The 14,021-nt window shown below is 42.1% G+C and overlaps 1 protein-coding gene across 2 annotated transcripts in view; it reads left to right on the top strand.

The window, feature by feature from the left end:
- SORCS2 (sortilin related VPS10 domain containing receptor 2) overlaps nucleotides 1-14,021 on the top strand; it is an 894,852-nt gene that overhangs the window by 768,410 nt on the left and 112,421 nt on the right. For both annotated transcript variants that reach the window (XM_040419144.1, XM_040419145.1), the window contains exon 9: nucleotides 1,649-1,828. In XM_040419144.1, the coding sequence (XP_040275078.1) occupies nucleotides 1,649-1,828 (180 nt within the window). The remainder of the gene's footprint in view (nucleotides 1-1,648; nucleotides 1,829-14,021) is intronic.

The raw sequence follows: 14,021 nt of genomic DNA on the forward strand, positions 1-14,021 counted from the left end.
ATTGGCAAATTCGCCACTGGCGCCCTGTGCTCTTCACAGATGAAAGCAGGTTCACACTGAGCACATGTGACAGACGTGACAGAGTCTGGAGACGCCGTGGAGAACGTTCTGCTGCCTGCAACATCCTCCAGCATGACCGGTTTGGCATTGGGTCAGTAATGGTGTGGGGTGGCATTTCTTTGGAGGGCCGCACAGCCCTCCATGTGCTCACCAGAGGTAGCCTGACTGCCATTAGGTACCGAGATGAGATCCTCAGACCCCTTGTAAGACCATATGCTGGGGCGGTTGGCCCTGGGTTCCTCCTAATGCAAGACAATGCTAGACCTCATGTGGCTGGAGTGTGTCAGCAGTTCCTGCAAGACGAAGGCATTGATGCTATGGACTGGACCGCCCGTTCCCCAGAACTGAATCCAATTGAGCACATCTGGGACATCACGTCTCGCTCTATCCACCAACGTCACATTGCACCACAGACTGTCCAGGAGTTGGCAGATGCTTTAGTCCAGGTCTGGGAGGAGATCCCTCAGGAGACCGTCCGCCACCTCATCAGGAGCATGCACAGGCGTTGTAGGGAGGTCATACAGGCACGTGGAGGCCACACACACTACTGAGCCTCATTTTGACTTGTTTTAAGGACATTACATCAAAGTTGGATCAGCCTGTAGTGTGTTTTTACACTTTCATTTTGAGTGTGACTCCAAATCCAGACCTCCATGGGTTGAAAAATTTGATTTCCATTTTTTTATTTTTGTGTGATTTTGTTGTCAGCACATTCAACTATGTAAAGAACAAAGTATTTCAGAAGAATATTTAATTAACTCAGATCTAGGATGTGTTATTTTTGTGTTCCCTTTATTTTTTTGAGCAGTGTACATTTCTTTTATATTAATATTTTTTAATCCATGTGAACAATTTAGTTGCAGAGAAAAAAAGGACTGTGGTACCTATACAGTATTGTAACATAGGCTTCTATTGTGTGCAGAAAGTGTGTCCTTCAGACATATGCTTGACAGTTCGATGTCTCGATACCTTTTTCCTGAGGTTCCTGAAAAGCGTGAGCGACACAATTACAAAATACTATATGTTAAAAGGATTTTCCAGAATAGAGATATTGATCACCTATCCTCAGGATAGGTTATCAATATCAGATCGGAGGTCACGCCACCCATCCTTTTTGAGCAGCCGATGTACGAAGCTGGAAGTAGAAGGCTAAGTAAACTGTTTAGTGGCTATGTTAAGGTACTGCAGCTCAGCTCCTATTCAGTAAAGTCTCGGAAATTATAAACTGAAAGGAGCTTTCCATACACTGTATACGGTAGTTTCCAGCACTGGTATCCAGTCGAAACAGATGATCGATGTGGGTGCATGTTGTCAAACCCCACTAATCGGATATCAATGACCCATTCTGTGGATAGGTCATCAATATCTATATTCTGGAAAATCCCTTTAAAGTATATGAGTTGTTGTGTTTTTTTTTTGTAATCTTCTAAGATATTGACAGATTGGTCAAAACGGATGGATAAGCATTTCTGTAGTATTGTGTATATTTGGCAAATTTTTATTAACAAGCTATGTGAACGCAGCAATGAAAATAAACAGCTGTAAGAAACTAATAACAGAAAAATGAAAATTTCTTATGTTTTTCTAGGATCTACAAATCATCAGCACAGATAAAAGCCAGGTATTCATTGCCGTTCAGGAATGGTATCAGACAGACACTTACAACCTGTATCAGTCGGATCCACAAGGAGTTTATTACTCTATCGTTCTGGAGAACATGAGGAGCACTAAACAACCGGAGGAGGACGTCATGATAGATATCCTAGAGGTGAGAAGAAATCAAAGCAAGACACAACATAGAGCAATAAACTAACCGTCCATTATTACGCTGCAGAAAAAAATCCAGGAAAATTACATGATGCAATCTTCTTGGGGGAGGGGGTGGGGGGGGGGGGGTGAAGCCTACATGGAGTTATTTTCCCGCATGTCATTTTATCACTGCAGAAATACTTTCTGCAGAATTCTCTATGTGTGTGTGCAGATTTTGGTTGCAAAAATGCCACAAAATGCACATTTCTAAAAATAAAAAAAAATTCACAAACAGTATTTAAAAGCTATATACTGTACACCTTTGGGTGTATTATTATTATTATTATTATTATTATTATTATTATTGCATTGTACTCATTTTGAGCTAAAAATCTTTTTTTCAATTGGTCTTTATTTAAAAAATGTTGAGCCCCTTTCTCTGTACAGCTTTGAGATTCTCTGGTAGGAGGATCTGTGTTTGTACTTTGTTCCATCAGGCAGCTCAGCTGACGGCTCCTTATCTCTGATCTCCTAAACACTCATTAAAGCTCAATTCTTATCTTACGGATAAGAATGTAGCTTAAATAACTGTTTTTGAGCTACTAGTAATTTATAGATAAGGGTTATTAGGTGACTGGCACAAAGTGAACGTACAACTGTCACCGCTAGACAGTTAGCCTTTTGTTACAGAACAGCTGTATATTTTTAAATAAAAAACAACTGAAAAAAATGATTTTTAGCCCAAAATGAGTAAAATGCAATCATAAAATAAGAAATTGCCCCCAAAGTTGTACATAGCCTTTAAGTGCAGATTTTGTGATATATTTTTATGCCACTTGTGAATTCGCTCTAACATTCATATGCAATTCAGTCGGGTTACATGGCACAAGGGAAATTTCATTTGATCTAGATTGCATAGTCCCATTTCAGGTGCTTTTTTAGGACATTGTGAGCAAGGACATTCCTTACCATAGAGTCATGTGAATGCTATGGAGCTCAGTCCTGGTTGCTCCTATGTTCTGTCCAATTGGATGGTGAGGAAGCCTCTGCCTTGACCAGAGGAACTGCTAAGTTAGCAATCTAAGACAGTGCCCTTTTCTATGGTTCCCCCTCTCTAATCTATATATAGTCAATAGAGGGAGACCCTCCAGTCAATACGCCTCTTTAGAGCCAGAGGGGAGATGCTTTTCAAAGCATACACTTGCAACATAATCCAGACCATCTTGCAAGTTTTTCACCTGAACTCAGGGGCTGGTTAGACAACTCCTCAGATCCACCTGGTCCTTCAGTTGAGTTCCCGCTAAAAGAGCAGAAGGCATTTAACATTGAATATGATGCATTCTATAAATGCTTTGTGTCTGTGAACTTAGTTTCACATGGTAGATGTGTAATGCACGGTAAATAGGTCTTTGTCTACAGAAAGGGATTAAACAGCTGTTTGGCCATTTGTACACATTTGCTCAGCTTGGATTACTGCTTTACCAAACAACTATATAAAATAACTCAGCAGTAAAAAGGATTATAATGTGCATCTGTGCATGGAAGCTCTCCTACAATAGAAGTGCGTATTGATCCTGCAGCATGTGATCTTGGTTACGAGAAGTGCTCGTAGTAAAATTAATGATCCAGGCTGCAAAGAAAAACAGTGAATCTGCAAAGAGATACCATCGCGGTGGAGGAAATAAACTCCAGACTAGTCTACATCAGTCATTGACTCACTGTGGGTATGAAGAATGACAAGGTTCTCCGAGCCAGATCATGACTAAATCACATTCCAGGAAAAAGTTTAAACCCCCCACTTATAAAAAGTACCCAGCTTATACCAGGAGGGTCCATGTCATTAGACCCAAGACAGTAATCTAGTCTTACCTGCTATACACAAAAATCCCATTCCAAAATTGCCGCTAAGGCTCACGCATGCCATTGCATTGAGGCTTTGTACAACCTTCGAGTTGCTTAGTGCTATAGTACAAAAACCATAGTAAAAAGTCCGTAGGACCACAATGTACAGTATATAATACTCAGGTTGGTGCAATGTACTATCAGATGCATTATTATGGTGGAATTCTACTCTGCAGCATTGCTCTATACAGGCTCTGCCAAGCGCATAGAGCCTAACTCCAACATAGCTGCATTGCCTGTGCCCAGGTTGCCATTCAGGGGGGAAGCCTGTACCCTATTCGCTCTAGACCCATCAACTATGTATTAAAGGGGTATTCTGGCTACAAAATATTGATGGCTATCCTGAAGATTGGTGATCAGTGTTGAGGAGATGGAAGGGGTGAAGGAAGGAAGATTTAAAGGGTTATTCTTATCTTAGACAATAGGGGCATATCTCCTCGCACCTATGTCGAGAACGGAGAACCGGAAGTGGTGGGCACACTGCGCATGCGCTTCCACCCTCCATTCATTTTCTATGGGGCCGCCAAAAATAATGCGCATAGAAGTGAATGGGAGCGGTGGCCGATCATGTGCAGTGCGCTCCCATTCACTTCTATGGGTAGAGAGCTTGGTGGTGGCCGCACCAGAGTCCTCCAGCCACCACTTTGCGTGGCTCCGTTCCCGATATGGCTGCGTGTCCCAGCGGTGGGTCCTGCACCTATAAGACAATGGGGGCATGAATAACAGCATACAATGTCAAAGCTCACAGTACAGACTATAACCTGTCAGAGGGTAATGTTATTTATGATGGTCTAGTGAAGTTGAGTATAATCACAGAAAACCATCCTATAGAACTTAGCCTTTATTAATATATCCAAATAAAAAACACATTAGATACCCCAGTTAGGCTAAATTATCTATCATAAGTTTAACACAAAACTAAAAATTCTTATTGTGAAAGAGTCAATCCTCACAGTGGTGGGCGACAAATAGGCAGGGTCTCGTATGGTAAACGATACTTGGGGGACTGTCCCTAGAGATGACCCTATATTGATTCTGCCCTGCCTAGAACGGAATGGCTACCCCGATAGGGGCGATCCCGTATCAGGAACCTCCTGGACGCCCTCGGATGGCCCTGATTGGGAAGTGTAGAACAAGCAACAGTTGGCTAGTCTAGACTTTGCCATGTAGGAATAAATATATTGAAAATAATAAACAGTAACACAAATAGAAAAGGTAAATACATATCAACTCCCATCAACACGGAATGGGCCATGTGGTAGTTTAAAGAGTACCCCAGTTGTTTAGTGGTAATATTATGGGATGTGTAAAATTAACGCATCCCCCCCCCCCCCAACGCGTTTCACCCCAAGTATCAACTATATGACTATACAGGAGGGGTTTTGTTGTCTGTTTAGCTGATTGCTGACAGTCGATATAATTTATTCTTTCAACTCCATGTCTATTGTGATTTGTATTTGTCTTAACATTAGCTATACTTTCACAAGCTTCTTCAGTGTCCCTTGATGAGCCCTCCAAATGTTGGGGTGAAACGCGTTGGGAAATGCGTTAATTTTACACATCCCATAATATTACCACTAAACAACTGGGGTACTCTTTAAACTACCATGTGACCCATTCCGTGTTGATGGGAGTTGATATGTATTTAACTTTTCTATTTGTGTTACTGTCTATTATTTTTGAAATGTTTATTCTTACATGGTAAAGTCTAGACTAGCCAACTGTTGCTTGTTCTACACTTCCCAATCAGGGCCATCCGAGGGCATCTAGGAGGTTCCTGATACGGGATCACCCCTATCGGGGAAGCCATTCCGTTCTAGGCAGGGCAGAATCAATATAGGGTCATCTCTAGGGACAGTCCCCCAAGTATCGTTTACCATACCAGACCCTGTCTATTTGTCGCCCGCCACTGTAAGGATTAACTCTTTCACAATTTTGCCTAACTGGGGTATCTAATGTGTTTTTTATTTGGATATATTAATAAAAGCATACAATGTTAATCAGCTGCTTTTAAGACCACCAGGATATTGTCATGCCTTGAACAAGGCATGGACTCGCGGGGCAGGGATGTAATATTACCACTTTAGAAAGCGTTGGTGCGGCCTCATCTGGAATATGCAGTTCAGTTCTGGGCACCAGTCCATAGAAAGGATGCCCTGGAGCTGGAGAGAGTACAGAGGAGAGCGACTAAACTGATAAGGGGCATGGAGGGTCTTAGTTATAAAAAAAAGATTAAAATAATATAATTTATTTAGTCTTGAGAAGAGAGGTCTAAGGGGGGGGACATGATTAACCTATACAAGTATATAAATGGGCCATACAAAAAATACAGTGAAAAGCTGTTACATGTCAAATGCCCTCAAAAGACAAGGGGGCACTGCGTCCGACTGGAGAGGAAAAAGTTCTGTCTCCAGAAGCGTCAAAGCTTCTTTACTGTAAGTAAAGTGAACGGCCATTCAAATGAACGGCCCTGGGCTACAATACAAGCACAGCCACTATACAGTGAATGGCTCTGAGCTCGGTAAGCTGTGAGGAGGCTGTAGCCTCTTCAAACAGCTGATCAGCGGAGGTGGGGGGGCCAGGAAGCAGACCCCAATTGGTCAGTTATTGATGACCTATCTTGAGGAGAGGTCATCAATACTTTACTCCCAGTAAAACCTCTTTGAGATACAGTTCTGGAAATTGGAAAACAACCCTCCATCACACTGGTACATTTTCCACAGCTTTTTGTGTTCCCATTACGGTATTACCATTACTTCCTAATAGTGGCTAGTGATGAACGGCAGCGGCAATATTCGAATTCGCGATATTTCGCGAATATTTGGGCGAATATTCGCCATATATTCGAGAATTCGCAAATTCATGATCTCCAGGCATTATTTTCTTGATTGCAAAATTCGCCTAAAATTTGCCTAAAATATTCGCATAAAAATGAATTCGCATGAACTGGTATTTAAAAAAAATCAAATATTCGCTATTACGAATATATTTTGCTATATTCTAAATATTCGCGAATTCTCGAAGTGCCGATATTCGCGATTAAAATTTGCAATTCGAATATTCGTGATCAACACTAATAGTGACTGCTTCCCCCTTCCCAATAACGGGAAACTATTTATTTAGACATATTTTACAGATATTTTTCATTGCTACTTTGAATCTTCTGCACTTTGCCTATGATATTTTTTCCATTTAGAGATTATACATTTACTTAGAGTAAAAAAAAATTAGTTTCACAGCAGATCCCCGTCCCTGTATTCCCTCCGAATGTCTCGCATGTAAAGGATTTTTGGCCGCATTGTCAGTGCCCGCAATTTTGCAGAGCACAGATGTTCATAATATACATCAAGGCTAATTGCTTAATATGATGATGATAATTGACTGCTAATTTCAGCCTGTCATCTGAGGAAGTGCTATAAACCAGTGCTTTTTAGAGAGCACTGAGGATAATGTATGAGGCTCGAATATTGCAGTTAATGCTTGAAAAATAAATGCAAAAGATAAAATACTAAACTATAATTGTCCTAAAGGGAAAGGAGATGCTCCACCAAAGCAAACATTACATCAATGATATCATACTGCTCCATTAAATCTAGGGTCTAATCTAAAACTACCAGTTATATGTAAAATCTATCATATATATAGTGCGCAATGAGCCTCTATCCAGTAGGGGCGCTATTTAGCTCTGTACCATAGTGGACTGTATGTGCAAGGACAACTCTATGGTTAGCATTCTTGCCTTGTAGCCTGAAAAACTATGGGTTTGAATCCAATTTAATCAAAATGTGGATGAGTTTGTGGGATTCACCTAGGTGCTCTAGTGCTCCAGTTCCCAGGTATGGGACAGTTTTCTTTCTATGAAATTGGCATGACAATTGTTCTTGCACAGATACACCCACTACAAAACTTAAATACCGCTTACTGGTTAGTGTAGGACCTGAGGAGGTAGGGCTCGACACAAGGATTCAAGAAGAGAAAAGTCATGTGTCATGCACTGACCCCTGGAGTCCTGCATTAGACATACTCAAAGCAAATCTGATATGCTATGTTATTTCTTTAACATACTGTTTGAAATTATAAAAAAAAAAAAAGAACAAGTGGTTATCCAAAGAGATTCTCCACTTTGGACAAGTCCTTTTTGTTAGAAGGGCTTCCTTGACAGTATTATGACCACTGGAAACCCCACCGATCAGCTGTAATCTGGGAGTAAACATGGCAACAATTCTTTAGTTTCCCCTCAACACCACCACAAAAGAAATTAAGCATTGCACAAGATCCATCCAAGTCAATGGGCTATCTGTGGGATGAAGAACAAGATTCCAGAGCCAGTGCTCTTTGTAACTTCTCTCCTTTCTGGCCAAGAGTTGAGGACCTTGAACAGAAGTCCCCATCCCATATAGGATATATGAAAATAGGTTGTCTAAATTGGAGAATCTCTTTCATAGCACTATGTTAGATTACTACCAGTTATAATGTACAAGTTCTATGGTTTCTTCAGTAAGGATCTTCACTTATTAAAAAAAAAAAAAAAAGTGGTCATAAGTCTGACACAAACCTTATTTTCCAATTTTTGGAACAATAATGTTACCTGGAGGGACTTTTAAAAGGCCATCACACCTATTTTTGAAATATACAACACCCAATCTATACCATTAGTTTGAGATTACTCCTACTTCTAAACTATAAGAAGGTAGTAATTAATTTAAGGTTCGTGAGCACCTAGACTTCATATGTTTTGAATGGGCTAAATTAAGATCACCATTTGGTTCTTTAGCATCATTTGATCACTTCAAGAGCAAAGGGAAGCTGAGATTCCTAGGCTGGTGAGAACCCACCAAGTCTAGGACATGTTTGCCTCGCCTCAAAGTATCATGTTCTTTTAGCTTTGAAAGTTATTTAAATACTAGGGATCGACCAATATTGATTTTTTTAGAGCCGATACCGATAACCTGTGAACTTTCAGGCCGATAGCCGATAACTTATACCGATATTCTGTGCATTTTCATTTTTTTTAAAAAAACATTTCTGTTACGGCGTTCACCACATAGGAGATTATTTTTTAAATATTTTAATAGCTTGGACTTTTTGGACGTGGCAATATGTGATATGTTTATTTATTTATTGTTTATATATTTTATATGTAAATTGGGAAAGGGGGTGATTTATACTTAATATTTTGGTGTTTTTTTTAAACTTTATTTATTTTTTTAACTTTTTTTTAATTTAATAACTATTTCGCCCCTTAGGGGCTAGAACCTGGGATCTTTTCATCCCTTGTCCTATTCACCCTAATAGATCTGTAACAGGGTGACTAGAACTTCGCACTCTCCCTGCTGCCCTGTGCATAGTACACACAGCAGCAGGGAGATTACCATGGCAGCCAGGGCTTCAGTAGTGTCCTGGCTGCCATGGTAACCGATCAGAGCCCCAGGATTATACTGCTGGGGCTCCGATCATAAGCTGCCACTGCCACCAATGAGGAGGAGGGGAGAAGGACCCTGTGGCCACTGCCACCAATGACTTTAATACTGGAGGGGTGGGGGGGGGGCACACTGCACCACCAATGATTTTAATACTGGGAAGGCGCACTGCGCCACCAGTAATAATTAACGTTTAATACAGGAGGCGGGTGTGTCGGCATAGAATCACATAGCCTGACAGGGAGCTGCGATCAGCGGCAGCAGTTAACCCCTCAGGTGCGGCACCTGAGTGGTTGACTGCCGCTGATCGCAGCTTCCTGTCAAATAGGCTGGGCACTGCCTCCTGTATTTGTATTAGACGTTAATTATTATTGGTGGTGCGGTGCGCCCGCCCCTCCTCCTCCTGTCTCTCCTCATTGGCAGCGCGGCACACGGGGGAGGGAGAGTGCGACTCCTTCTCCCTTGTGCTGCTGAGAGAATATGGCGCGCTGACAGCAGCGTGCTCATCGTGCTCATGTTCTGTGATAGCGCGCTGGACGCATTATCGGCATATCGGCAAGGTTAGATGCAGATACCGATAACTTTAAAAATCATGAATATCGGCTGATAATATCGGTAACTCCGATAATCAGTCAATCCGTAATAAATATATCATGAGTGATGCTTCACAAGGGGGTATTTTTTTGAACATGTTCCTTTGGTATCAGAGGGAGTCACCAAAAAGGTACTGGACCATTGACAGAGCATTTGGACACAGGGATAGGGCGGCAAACTAAATATTTGCCCCAGATGAAGTAAAGCCTAACTACAACTCTCATTAAATTATTTGTATCACAGCAAAGAAACCTTGCCTTATAGAGGTCCTGCTGGTGGGACTATTATTTCTGGGCGCCGCTCCGTTGCGCCTCTGTGGCCCCCATTACATTCTCCCGCGCTGTATGCTAAGTAACAGCATCGGAACACCAGGGAGGAGACATCAGCTTTTCTCGATGGGCGTCTCCTTCTCCCTGGCTGTAGGCTGTCCAATCGCAGCGCAGAACGTCACAGCCAGGGAGAAGGCGAGTTTTTTTTTCTCCGTGGCTGTGACGCTCTGCTCTACGATTGGACAGCGCTACAGCCAAAAGATGGATTGCCCACAGAGAAAAGCTGATGTCTCCTCCCTGGTGTTCCGATGCTGTTACTTAGCATACAGCGCGGGAGAATGTAACGGGGGCCACAGCAACGCAACAGAGCGGCGCCTAGAAATAATAGTAAGTGCAGGGACATCCCCTATGTATGCCCTACATGTCCTGCTACTTAGTTAATAAAGTATAGACCCATGAAAGGTCCTCCAGTGGCCAGCGGGGCTCAAGAGGCAGCTGCCTTGGGCCCCCAGGAACAACTGGGCCCGGGGCAGCTGCCCCTTTTGCCCCGTGTTAAAGACAGCCCTGGTGATAATGACCTGGGAACCTGAATCTTCTACACCTGATCCCACCTTTACTTATTGAACAGCATCTGTATTATTTGTATATTATATAGTATGCCACTAAGAAACTGCAATGGGCACCCACCAACCTAATGCCAGCTCCACTTATCATAAAATGTGGCATTTCCAGAATGTCTCTTAGGGCTTATGCTCACAGTCATGGCATATATATTTAGAGCTAAAGATGGGATTTAATGTGATCCTGTGAGACCAAAGCCTTTGTTAGTCCCTTCTTTTTACCCTGATTTATTATGATGAGATCTAGTGCTGTTTTTGGCACTGACTATACGGCTCGTGCATGGAGCCATTATACAACCATTTCCATCACTCCTGCTGGTGGCCATTTAGGTAAAACTTGGAGTGTCTGCTCTTGTTCCATTCTCACCTCCTCTCTGACTCCTAGGTATCTATCAAGATTTCTTACCTTTCCAAACAAGCAGCTTCGAGAGAAGGTTAAACAATATGTAAACGCCAAGTCATTTCATGGTTCATTGTGTTCTTGGTAGTCCATAGTAATGTATCGGAATGTACATTTGGATTATGTTCATAGGAGAAGTGATGAAAGAGACTCCTGGTGTTCAGACGCGTCATTTTGGAAGAATGTTGTACATTTTCTGTTGATTTATCGTTTCCAGTCTACCCGAACATTTTTAAAGTTCATTTGCCCACACACAATGGAGCCATTTTACAGGATCTATCAATAACAATAGGATATTGTAGAAGAAGCAAACTATGCGATCCTGAACACTTTCCTAGTGGTCCATGAGGGATCTAGTTCTCAGATTCTCCTTGGCATACATGCATGGACACTTTGTGCATTTATACCATATGCCATCACTATAAATAATTGCACATGCACCCATGCATACTGTATTGCAGAAGAGAGATCATTTTGCTTGCTTATCTTGAATAGCAGAGGACATAACCCTAAGCGACATAACATAAAGATCGGTAGGCTTAGCAGGGGGTTCTTTTACAAATGTGCACTTTTTAAATAAGTATATGGTAAAAAAAGTAGGTGTCTCACAAGTATCTTTTACAATAGATAGGATCATAATCTTGGGAAAACTACTTTAAGGAATTCAACAAAAGGGTAAAAAAAAAGCTGTAAATTGCTAAAAAAAAACAAAAAAAAAAACTTATAGCATATAGTATCAAGCAAAAAGAGAGCCCCCAATAAGTAACATCGTCCATAGTCCAAAAGACATCTGTCCATCCAGTTCGGCCTGTTATCCTGCAAGTTGATCCAGAGGAAGGCAAAAAAAACTGTGAGGTAGGAGCCAATTATCCTCACTTTAGAGGAATAAATAATTCCTTCCCGACTCCAATCAGGCAATCAGAATAATTCCCTGGATCAACGACCCCTCTCTAGTAGCTATAGCCTGTAATATTATTACACTCCAGAAATACATCCAGGCCCCTCTTGAATTCCTTTATTGTACTCACCATCACCACCTCCTCAGGCAGAGAGCTCCATAGTCTCACTGCTCTTACCGTAAAGAATCCTCTTCTATGTTTGTGTACAAACCTTCTTTCCTCCAGACGCAGAGGATGTCCCCTCGTCACAGTCACAGTCCTGGGGATAAATAGATGATGGGATAGATCTCTGTACTGACCCCTGATATATTTATACATAGTAATTAGATCTCCCCTCAGTCGTCTTTTTTCTAAAGTGAATAACCCTAATTTTGATAATGTTTCTGGGTACTGTAGTCCCCCATTCCAGTTATTACTTTATGACTATGTTCTCATCACGGGAATCTATGCCACTTTTGATGCAACCCATTATCTTATCGGCCTTGGCATCAGCTGCCTGACACTGGTTTCTACAGCTTAGGGTGCATTCACATCACCGTTTAGCTTTCCAAGAGAGAAAAAAAAAAACAGGATCGAAATCACCTTCCATGCTGCTCTCAGTAATTATACCTAGAACATCTATAAAAACCCAGCTGCCCCAGACTCATACCTCAGCCCATAAATATAATTGAAATCCACATGTAAAATAACAACAGCTATGAGATGTTGATTTTATGCGTCACCTGCCTCCGCTCCGGGAATAGCTGCAGCTGGTATCATGTAGACCTCGCTTGTAGACCTCTAGAGGTAGAGTTCTGCTTCAGTCTGTTGCTCTATAGAAGTCAATCAGAGGTAGAAAGAGCACTCAATGCTATTTTTGATGCAGTTTTTAACTCCAAAACCATGAGAACCATGACTCAGTCCTCTATATGTATCATCTGTTTATGACCCTTTGGCATCAAAAACTACATAAAAAATCCCAAACATGGAAGTCCACCTTAAGAATTTATATTGAAGACACTTATTGCTCATGCGCCATACAGGACTACAAGTGTGCCTGAAGAAGGACAGTTTCTTACCTGGAATGCTGAACTAGATACAATGGTGCAGTCAGGGGCAGAACTTAAAATGGTCCTGGAAAAAAAGCTAAACGTGGCCCCATGTTGTAGGCAGGTCCAAACTGGGGGATGTAGGACAAGTAGGCAGGGCCTGCAATACCACAGTGCAGCACATAATACTGTCCCAGCAGAACCAAATATCACAGTGCAGCACAAAATACCACCCCAGGAGAACCAAATATCACAGTGCAGCACAAAATACCACCCCAGCAGAACCAAATATCACAGTGCAGCAGAACCAAATATCACAATGCGGCGCAAGATACTGCCCCAGGAGAACCAAATATCACAGTGCAGCACAAAATGCCACTCAAGCAGAACCAAATATCACAATGCGGCACAAGATACTGCCCCAGCAGAACCAAATGCCACAGTGCAGTGCAAAATACTGCCTCCCTCGCCACAGTATTCAACTATATTTGTGATACAGTTGATTTCAGGAGGGCACCTGCGGCTGTTGGCCAGGTGCATAAGTACCTGATGCTCCCATCATTAATTCATTCTGAGAGCATCAGACCATTATGTACCTGGCCAGTGGCCGTGCAGAGGGCTTGGGTGGACCCCTGGGCATCGGCCTACTGGAAATTTCCCTGTAGGGTCTTTGGCCAATCTGCCCTTGGTGTAGTCTTCAATAAAGTCTTAAATTGAAGGATTAGCAGGCCCTGGTCCTGCCAAAATCAGCAGGTTCAGCCAATGTTTGTCCGGTCTGTAAGGCCACCTTTAGGCACTGGAGAGGCTGCAGACTGTGCCTGTGCAGCAGCATTCATGTCACAGGCTGTGTGCCAATTTCAGCAGAGAAGTGTGCAGAGGTCTGGTTGGCCATAGGTTTACATCATCTGCAGAAAGCAGCCTGGAGGGGATTCAACATCAGAATACATAGGGATATGAAAAATTGCAGTTGTCACCCACGGCACATTCTCCCTGATATTTTATTACTCTGTAACCTACAAGAGACAGCAGTGGCATCAGACATCATTACAGAGAGAATTCACACGAGAAACTATGGTTTTC

The sequence above is a fragment of the Bufo bufo genome, chromosome 2 (genome assembly GCF_905171765.1).
Source record: "Bufo bufo chromosome 2, aBufBuf1.1, whole genome shotgun sequence".
Classification (NCBI taxonomy): Eukaryota; Metazoa; Chordata; class Amphibia; order Anura; family Bufonidae; genus Bufo; species Bufo bufo.